The following is a 10454-nucleotide window of genomic DNA, read 5'->3' as shown; positions in this document are numbered from 1 at the left end:
TGTATTGAGTCCCCACCTTGGATTATAAGCTATACTATTAAGATGAGGTCTTTAGTGTCAGTGAAATTAGTTATATTTGATTACATGAATTAATGAAGTGTAACTAATTTTTAGAACTACAGATTAAAAATGAAGTCTCTGGGCTTGTGTATTAGGCCTGTTGTAGTTACGACTGGAAACTCAGTGATCTGTAATCTCTACTGGTCTCTTTAGTGATTTTATATTCACTTTGCTTTCAGGCCATAGAACTCGTAGGAGAGATGGGTAAAATGGGATAACTGTATTTCTACCCCAGTCACACACAGTCTGGAGAGTACTTAATCAAAAACTGGGAGTATCTGTGGCGTTAGAAAGAAGGGGTCGGTGCAGCAGGGTGATAATGCATATCATTGTTGGTTTAATTGATCTGCAAATTGATTTAGAGACGCCAACTTAAATTTGTTTTAAGGGAAATCTGTGCCTTTGCTTCCTTAATCTATAAAATGTCAGCATACCCAAAGTGTTGAAGAGTATTTAATAGAACTTTATTAAACCACATATATAGCTGTACAAAAACATAATCCATTGACAGACTTTAAGGAAATCCAACAACTAGAACACACTTACATTTTTGCCATTTCATTCTTTTCTTTTGGGTCCTAATTTCTCTCCTTTTCATTTTACCTTTGTGTTCAAACCAGCATTCAGAAGTGACCTTTTGAGATAAATGAGGGGCTGATTGTTTTTAAGAGTTTTTATGACCCAGGATGCAGCCATCTATCAGGGTGAATGTGCCATGGCGCTTGAGAACATTCTCTGTTGGGTGGAGTGTTCTGTGTCAGTTGCAGTTGGTTAATGATGCCATGGAGTTCTTCCATAGCCTTGCTCACTTCCTGTGTGCTAATTCTATTACCGATAGAGGAACAGGTAGAGTTCCCAGCTCGACTGTGCATTAGTGTTTCTCCTTTGGTTTTGCTTTCTCTCTTTTGAAGCTGTTGCAGCAACATACTCATGTAGGATTGTGTCTTCTTAGTGAACTGGACCTTTTGTGAGAAATTTGTCTGATGGTAATATAGTCGTTCCAGCTTTAAGTAGTGGAAGTATTTAGATATATTTTTCCAGGCTTTACTTTTAACCTGCCTGCATCATTTGAATTGAATTTCTTAGAGACAGCATATAAAAACGTTCTGTTTCTTTCCCTGGGTTTTTTCTGGTGTGTGTTGACCACTTTCACTTAATGTAATTATTGATGTTTGGATTTAGTTCTACCTTATTTTCTGCTTTTTACCTCTATTTTTTGTTCTTTTTCCCCTTTTACTGCCTTGTTTTAGGTTACACGAACATTTTTAAATATTCCATTCTGACGTGTCCATTATGATTCTGACCATTACCTCTTTGTGTAGGTTTTCTACTGGTTGCTCTAGAATGCAAGGTTTTTCATTTTTAAGTATCTGAGAATGAGCTTTTTCTTTTTTCAGTGACTATATTCTCCCCTGTTGCCAGCTTCTCATATAAATACTGTAAATGCTCTCCTTTAGGTAGCTCAGCTTCTGGTGTGGAGGGAATTTCAAAATCAGAGGAGCTCTGGGAATCTGCATTGGTGCTAAAATTTAGTAGCCTTTTTTCCTGAGGTATGTGTTTCCCACTGCTTAGAGTGGTTATTTCTCCAACACTAGGAGCCATATTTGCATCTTGATTGCTGCTTTTCAAGTCAGAATAAGTATCCTTTGGGCAAAGTACATTTTGTTCCATCTGAGAGGCAGGAATATTCTCTTTGATTCTTGGTCTATAGCTGCCTTTGTTCAAGAAGGTAATATCCCCACTGTTTCTCTCTTGGGATGATAACAAAACAGTGTCCGACTGGCTGTCCCAGCCTTGACTCCCTTGTTCGGATATGTGTGTTGACTGAGAAGAATTCTGGGAAGAGATGTGAGTTGACTCTCCATCAGAGTCACTAAAAATCTTTGGCGACTGAGAGCCCCCTGCCTCTGTGGAAGAAGGGAGGTTTTCCAAACTGTCATCTGTGATTTCATCATTTCTTTTAAAGAACACTTCCCACTGTGGTACTTCTACATCAGCCTTTTGCTGGTGATGTGTGAGAGTACCCAGGTCTTCTTGAGATGAAGCTGGGGTTTGTAATTCTTCTTCACCTTCGCTGTTGGATTCTTCACATTCTATAAAGTTTGCCAAAGGAAAGGTATGCATACTCTCTTTGTACCCTGTGCTCTGTCTCTCTTGCTCAGGCCGGCTTGGGGAAGCTGCAGTCATCAGATACACGTCAGGGTGAAGAGTTAGCTGGTATGGAACCTTGTGCCTTAGCGGTAACGGCACAGGATCATCAAAGAGGTCATCTTCCTCCTCTGTGGGGAAAAACACAACAGGTGTGTGGGAAACACAGAATGCAAAGGGAATCAATTTGTGCTTTTAATTTAAAATCCAATTTGTAGCATGTAGCTGTAGTTTCAATTGGTGGAGGTGCAAATAACGTGTCCCTCTTCTAAGAAAAAGGCCCCTTATTCTTAGCATAATCTGAACAATTTACCACCCTTCAACTAATGCCGGACTTTAAGGTTGAGAATATTGATCTGTGTTCCCCAAATAAGGCCACAATGCCTGTAACAGTGGTTCTTAAACTTGGCTGAACATTAGCATCATCTGGAAAGCTTTTTAAAAAAAAAAAAAATACAGCTTTCTATCCCATTCCAGATCTACTGAATCCCTAAAGGTGGGACCCAGTAATTTAATTTTCACTTTAAGTTCTGTGATTCTGTTCATCAGCCAGGTTTGCAAACTGTATGTTCTGCAAAAAGTAGATCATGAGTTGGCTGATTTAATAAAAAGTCATTTTCTAGTTTTTACTGATATCTACTTGGTACATGTCATGGGCTGTGTCCTCCAAAGTTCCTAATTTGAAGCCCTGGCCCCAATGTCATGGTATTTGGAGATGGGATATAAAATGGGATTAGTATCTTTGTAAGAAGAGGAAGACCAACTTCTCACTTTCCTCCTTCATGCATGGACAGCCTGTGGAAAGGCTCCTCAGTGTGTACTGAGGAGGAGAGACTGTCTGCAAGCCCGGAAGTGGGCCCTTTCCAAGAACCAAATATGCTGGCACGCTGACCTTGGACATCCCAGTCTCCAGAACTGTGCAAAATGTCTTGCTAAGTCACCCAGCCTCTAGTATTTGTCATAGCAGCCTGAGTCGGCTAAGTGCACACTGCTGGGTGACAGATACTTGAGGGGAATGCGGATTAGATCAACTTCAACTAAATGTGCCAAATGGGGTTTACTTTGAATAAAGCACATTTAGTGTCACGAACAAAGTCAACAAATGTACTTTTTTTTTAAAGCATGTTGCATTAGCAATATAATGAGCCCAATTCACTTACTTTCTTTACTTATTTTTATTTTTTAGTGAGCAAGGAGGGAGAGGGGCCAAAGGGGAGAAAGAGAATCAGGCTCCCTGCTCAGCCCAGAGCCCCACATGGAGCTCAGTCCCACAAAGTGTGAGATCACGTCCTGAGCCAAAATCAGGAGTCGGATACCCAATCGAGTGAGGCACCAAAGGTACCCCTCCACTTAAAATCTTAAAGTCAGGAAACCTTACTTGGAGAGTGAAATTACCATAAATTGAGAAGGCTTGTAACGGGGGAAAACAAGTATTTTCTTGGTCTCTAATGGCACCTGGGAAGGAGATTAAATGCTCATGAGACAGTCTATGGCAACTTAATTGTTCTAGTATTGTCTTATAACTACCCACCTAAAAAGATAAGTGTTCCCAGTGATTCAAGGATGTAGCTAAACATTACATTTTTAACAGCTGGTTTTTTTAAAAATGTACCAAAGAGTAGTCCTGCTCCCATGGATCATCTTGCTTCCATGTTCCGAAGGAGACAGGTCTGGAGAAGATGGGTCAACAGTACACTAGGTCAAAACCAGATCAGTATGGTTCCTGGCTCTGTGTAATTCTTAAGCAACTATTTCTCTCCTTTTCTGAAAGACTTAAAGTGACTAAGATGTCTAGTACTGTATTTGGAATCAGCCTGATCTCTAAGATAGGGGGCTTCATTTCAACACACAGATTATAGATCTGTTTTAGCCAAAGTTAACTTTTTAGGAAATATTTTTGTATCCTAAGTTTAACAGTATCACAGTGTGTTTCAGCTGTAAGATAATCTGTACATTCTTCCCATCAATCCATCTGTATGTATTGAAAAACAAGTTTCTATATTATACTATCAAGTTAATTCTGACACAATGATTTCTCTGTGAAATCGGAAAGGCATAGAACACTAAGAAGTGTTAAAATCCTCAGTAGTATTTATACAAGCTGATAAACACACTTAAACCCAGTGTTAAAAAGGACAAATGTGATAATTCACAGATAGTATCTATCTGTGTCTGTATAACTTGGTATAACCATATTGGAGAACAACTGGACATCATCTCGCAAGCACCTTAATTTCTACAATTTAACCCAATGAGAAGTGTGAAACAGATTTATGTACAATGTTGTTCATCACAATATTTGTAAAAGTTAAAAATAGGTTGTTAACCTAAGCGTACAAAGATCCGATACATCATTATATAGCCATAATGCAAAGTATGCAGCTGTTAAATTGTTTTTGAACAATAACAAAAATTTCCCAATGAAAAGTTTTTCAGGGGCGCCTGGGTGGCTCAGTTGGTTGGGCGTCCAACTTCGGCTCAGGTCATGTTCTCACAGTTTGTGATTTGAGCCCTGCGTCGGGCTCTGTGCTGACAGAGCCTGGAGCCTGCTTCAGATTCTGTGTCTCCCTCTCTCTGGCCCTCCCCCGCTCAAGCTCTGTTTCACTCTCTCTCTCTAAATAAACATTAAAAAAATTAAAAAAAAAAAAAAAAGTTTATCTCAGCCTGTGTGCATCTATCTGCTCTTACAGCAGGTGGTAGACAGCCCTTGCGTAAGCTGCCCTGGTCCCGACTTCAGGACTGCTGTCCACCTCTTTTTAAACACATAAAAAAAATTTTTTTTTTTTGAGAGAGAGTGCAAACAGGGGAGGGAAAGAGAGGGGGGGGGCAGGGGGTGAGACAGAGACTCCCAAGCAGGCTCCATGCTGACAGAGAGCCTGATGCAGGGCTCAAACTCAAACCCTGAGATCATGACCTGAGCCAAAGTCAGATGCTTAACAGATTGAGCCCCCCAGGTGCCCCATTTTTAATAATTTTTAATGTCCCTCTGAGTTCTATAGATATATATATGAAGGAGGGGGAGGAAATACATTAAAACGCTATTCAAAGTAACTTAGAGTTGTGAGGTTCTATACAACTATTTTCTCAATTAGCTGCCATGGGTAGCTGCTAATTTATAAGAACAAAAACTGATCTTATAAAACTGGTCTAGGGGAATAATTGTAATAGCTGATAACTACTAAATTATGTAAAGATTTAAAAAATAGCATTAAGCGCTTTATTGAAATGCTTTCAAAGAGGCTGACAAGGACTCCTGGGTTGCCCCAAGATTTGAAAGTAAAGAAACTGGAAAAACTGGTCAGCACACTAGAAAGCACCGCAGACCTTAAAGCACTCAGGATGGAATTCCAAAGTCAGTGACACATGTGGACTGAAGTGAACATGGCCCCGGTGGCTTACAAAATACATCTGCAAACACCAACTAGAGGGACTGATGCCAAAGAGTTGCCCAGAGACCTAGACCTGTACAAATAAAAGCTATAAAAATTACTATATTAACAAGGAATAAAAACACTAAGGAAGCAACAAGGAACAAAAGGAAAAAAGCTAAAACAATAAATTGGAAAAACAAACATCAATTTGAAAACTCAAACTAGTGGCCCAATCAAAAAAAAAATACATATTCAACAAAAATGTGTCATCTGGGTAGGTGCATAAAGGGACAAAATGTTAAGCTTAAAATGATTTTGTTTTCAGCCAAGAAAGAATAGCAGGAACTACGTTTTACCTCCCCCCTGAAACAACTAAAAAACCAGACAAAATATAGCAAAGGCTCTCAAGAAAGTAGACCTCAGGCAGTGAAGGACAATGACACCTGAACGTGGGAAACAAATGACGTGAGTTCTAAGACTGCCCCAGTTCACTTGGTGACTGTTTCCAGGCAGGAAGGGTACACCCAGATAGAGCCCATGGGCACTTTAGTCGAGGAGGTGACTGGGAGTCAGGAAGCCAAGGTGGTTGGAGTCTACAGAGCAGAGGCCCGGAGAGGCCCTTCTAGCATTCGGCAGACTGATCGGTGCATCCTACTGAGGTAACTACTTGAGCCCAGGGTGCCTGTTCCCAACAGCCAGAGTGGAACCCCTTGATTCACAGGGTGTCTGTAAGGGTACTAAAAGGGCCTTGCCTTAGGAGTGGGGAGAGTTCATTCCAGACTAAATGCTGCCCTGCTCCTACCTAACAAAGATAAAAAGCAAGACAAAAGGATCAAACTGTTCCAAGCTTCCAAACCAGTTAACTACATGCCAGAACAAAGTGCACGAATATTTTTAGAAATCCAAAATTATGCAGAACCTAACAAGGTAAACTTCTGAAAATATGGCATCCAACAAAATATTACCAGACAAGCATAAAGGGGAGAAAATACAGTCAATAAGAAAAAAGCCAAAATCCTGAAATGATCAAGAAAACATGGGAATAAATCTTCATGATCTTGGATTGAGCAATAGTTTCTTAGGACAGCAAAAGTTCATGCAGCAAGACAAAAATGAAATAAATTGGACTTAATCAAAACTTAAATTTTCACACTTCAACAGACGCCATCAAGAAAGTGAACACAAGGTGTAGATTGGAAAAGAATATGTGCAAATCCTATCTGACAAAGGGGATATACCCAGAGGATATAAAGAAATCTTACAATAAGACCAATAATCCAATTTAAAAATGGACAAAAGATGTGAAATGGACATTTCAGCCAAGAGCATCAAAGCACATGACTTAAGCTGAAATCAGTAGTGAAATGCAAATCAAAACTACAAGGAGATCTAACTTTATATCCACTAGAATGGCTATAATCGAAAAGTATGAGCTATAATGCAGAGAAATTGGAATCCTTATAGCTGGTGGGAGCAAAAAGTGTGTTCAGTTTGGAAAATAATTTCTCCTTGTTAAAAAATGCTAAAACAGATTTATTGTGTGTATGTTACAGAATAAATGTGCCTGCCCCCAAATTCCTGTGTTGAAACCCTAACTCCCAGTGTGGTTGTATTTGGAAATGGGGACTCTAAGGAAGTAATTAAAGTAAGTTAATAGGGATGGGTCCCTGATCCAATAGGATTAGTGTCCTTATAAGCGACATCAGAGAGCCCTCTCCCCCCTACCGCCCTCTGCCTCCAGCACATGCCTTTCCCCAGGAAACAGCATGTCAGCACACAGCACCAGGACAGTGGCCAATAAGCCAAGCAAGAGAAGAGGCCTCAGAATGAAACCCACTTTGGCAGCACCTTGATCTTGGACTTCTAGCCTCCTGAATTATGAGAAATGTCTGTTATTTAAGACACCCAGTTTGAGGTATTTGTTATGGCAGCTCAGGCAGACTGAGACCACCCTCCCCACACTCAACATAACCTAGAAATTCTACTCCCATGTTATTTACCCCAAATAAAATAAATCATATGTCCACACAAAGACATGTCTGCAAATATTCAAAGCAGCATAATTTATAACTAAAAAAGCAGAAACAACCCAAATGTCCATCAACTGGTGGATGGATAAATAAAATGTGACCAAAAAAAAAAAAAGTAATGATACATACTATAAGACAGATGGGCTCTGGAAACATGCTAAGAAGCCGGGCAGAGAAGACCAAATGTCGTATGGTTCCATTTACCTGAAATATCCAGAAGAGACAAATCTATAGATTTAGTGGTTGCCTAAAGCGGGAGGTAGTAATGCGGAGTAACTTGAAATGGGCAGTTTCTTTTTGGAGTAATGGAAATGCTCTGAAATTAGTGGCAAATGGCTGCACAAGTCTGCTAGTAATAATCATGGAAGTGTTCACCTAAAAGGGGTGAAATTTATGGTATATAAATTATACTGCAATAAAGCTTTAAAAAACTGGCAGGTTAAAGAAAAAATAAGTAGTGCGGGGTTTTTAACAATAAAATGTATGACAATAATGGCACAGACTGTGAGGAGGAAGTGGGACCAGTGTCTTAAGTTTCTTATACTGTATGATACTAGAATAATATTTGTCCTAACTTTTCACTCTGGTAGGTTAAAGATGTATACTATACACTACTAAAATAGTTACTGCCAATAACCAACAAGAAATTAAATATAGTCTATCGTTACTCCATCCAAAGGAAGGCAGAAAGAAAGAAGAAATGTAGAGGGAACAAACAGCAAGATGGCATATTTAAAGCTGACCATATTAGTAATCTCATTAAGCATAAATGGTCCGACCGAGCACTCCATTAAAAAGACAGAAGTTACCCGATTGGCTATAGAAAACAAGACCCAAAATGCTGCCTATAAGAAACCCATCTTTAAATATAAAGACAAATTAAAAATACAGAGATGGAAAAACATATACCATACTAACTAATCAGAAGAAAGTTTAGTAGCTATATTAATATCTGGTGAAGTATATTTCAAAGGTAGGAATATTACCAGGATTAAGAGTCATTTCCTATATATAAGAGGACTTAACAATCTTAAATATGTGTGTCCCTGATAGCAGTGCTTCAAACTGATGAAGCGAAAAGTGATCGAATTACAAGGAATAACAAACCCACAACTGTAACGGGAGATTTCAACAACTTTCCCTCAATAATTTGCAGGGCAAAGTAGGCCAAGGAAATCAGCAAGGATATGGAAGATTTGAACATTATCAGCTAACTTGACCTAACCGATATTTTTTTTTTTTAATTTTTTTTTTCAACGTTTTTTATTTATTTTTGGGACAGAGAGAGACAGAGCATGAACGGGGGAGGGGCAGAGAGAGAGGGAGACACAGAATCGGAAAAAGGCTCCAGGCTCCGAGCCATCAGCCCAGAGCCTGACGCGGGGCTCGAACTCACGGACCGCGAGATCGTGACCTGGCTGAAGTCGGACGCTTAACCGACTGCGCCACCCAGGCGCCCCGACCTAACCGATATTTGTACACCACTCCACCCAACGGCAGTATATATAGTTCTTTCAAGTACAGTGAAACATTTACCAAGACAGACCATTATTCCAGACCACAAATCTCAGTAAAAATCATAACAGCATTTTCTCTAACCCCAAAATTAAATTGGACAACAAAATTATCTCAGGAAAATCCTCCAAAATTCAGAAACTCAGTAACCCATTTATTCTAAATAATCCATGCAAAGAAGAAATCAAAAGAAAAATCAAAATATTTTGAATTGAATGAAAACACAAGTCAAATCTGTGAGATAACAACTAAAGAGAGAAACTTATAGCACTAAGTGCCTGTGTTAAGGGACAAAAAAAGTCTCAAAGCAATAACCTCAGCTTCCACATTAAGAAATTTAGAAATGAAGAGCAAAATAAACCAAAAGCAAGCAGATGAAAGAAACAAAGATCAGAGTGGAAATCAGTGAAATTGAAAACAACACAACAAAGAAAAAAATCAATGAAACAAAAAGCTGGGTTTTTGAGCTCAGTAAAACTGGCAAACCTCTGACTGATCAAGAAAAACTAAGATACAAATAATGTCAGGAGTGAGACAGTTGGTATCATCAGATTCTACAGATATTAAAAGGATAACAAGGGAGTATTGTGAACAAGTTTGTGCCAAAAAATTCAACTTAGGTGACATGGACAAATTCCTTGAAAGATATAAATTACCAAAGCTTACTCAAGAAAAAATAACCTGAATAGCCCTCAACTTATTAAACAAATAGAATTTGTAGTTAAAAACCTTCCTGCAGAGAAAACTCCTGGCCCAGATGGCTTCATTGGTAAATTCTACCTATCATTTAAGAAAGATATACTGCTAATTCTTTATAAACTGTTGCAGAAAATAAAGTATGAAGAAACAATTCACAACAAGAAGGCCAACAGTATCCAGATACCAAAAGATACCAAAACCACAAAAGATATTGCATGAAAAAGACAAAACAACTTTAGACCAATATCACTCCTGAACACAGAAGAAAAAAATTCTTAACACAAGTTTAGGAAATCAAGTTGAGCAATAGCTAAAAAGGATAATACATCACAACCAAATGGGGTTTGTTCCAGAAATGCTAGGTTGGTTTAATACTTAAAAATCAATCATTATAATTCACCATATTAACAGACTAAAGTAGAAAAACTATATGATCATCTCAATAAATGCAGGAAAAATATTTGACAAAATCCAATATCCATTCCTGATTAAAAAAAGTCTCTGAATACTACTGATAGAATGGACTTCCTCCATGTGATAAGAAACATCAATGAAAAGCTCACAACATCATACTCATCATACTTAAGGGTGAAAAAATGAATGCTTCCCTCTCCCCCAGCCCCCACAAGAT

At 38.7% G+C, this 10454-nt stretch overlaps 1 protein-coding gene across 6 annotated transcripts in view; it reads right to left on the bottom strand.

The window, feature by feature from the left end:
• Positions 1-512: 512 nt before the first annotated feature.
• Positions 513-10454, bottom strand: part of DCLRE1C (DNA cross-link repair 1C) — a 50536-nt gene continuing 40594 nt past the window's right edge. For all 6 annotated transcript variants that reach the window (XM_058681840.1, XM_058681845.1, XM_058681842.1 and 3 more), the window contains one exon: positions 513-2339. In XM_058681840.1, coding sequence (XP_058537823.1) covers positions 1423-2339 — 917 coding nt within the window. In that variant the 3' untranslated portion in view covers positions 513-1422. The remainder of the gene's footprint in view (positions 2340-10454) is intronic.

The sequence above is a fragment of the Neofelis nebulosa genome, chromosome 8 (assembly GCF_028018385.1).
Source record: "Neofelis nebulosa isolate mNeoNeb1 chromosome 8, mNeoNeb1.pri, whole genome shotgun sequence".
Classification (NCBI taxonomy): Eukaryota; Metazoa; Chordata; class Mammalia; order Carnivora; family Felidae; genus Neofelis; species Neofelis nebulosa.
The sequence above is the reverse complement of the archived record's forward strand: the minus strand, read 5'-3'. Positions and strand labels throughout refer to the sequence as shown.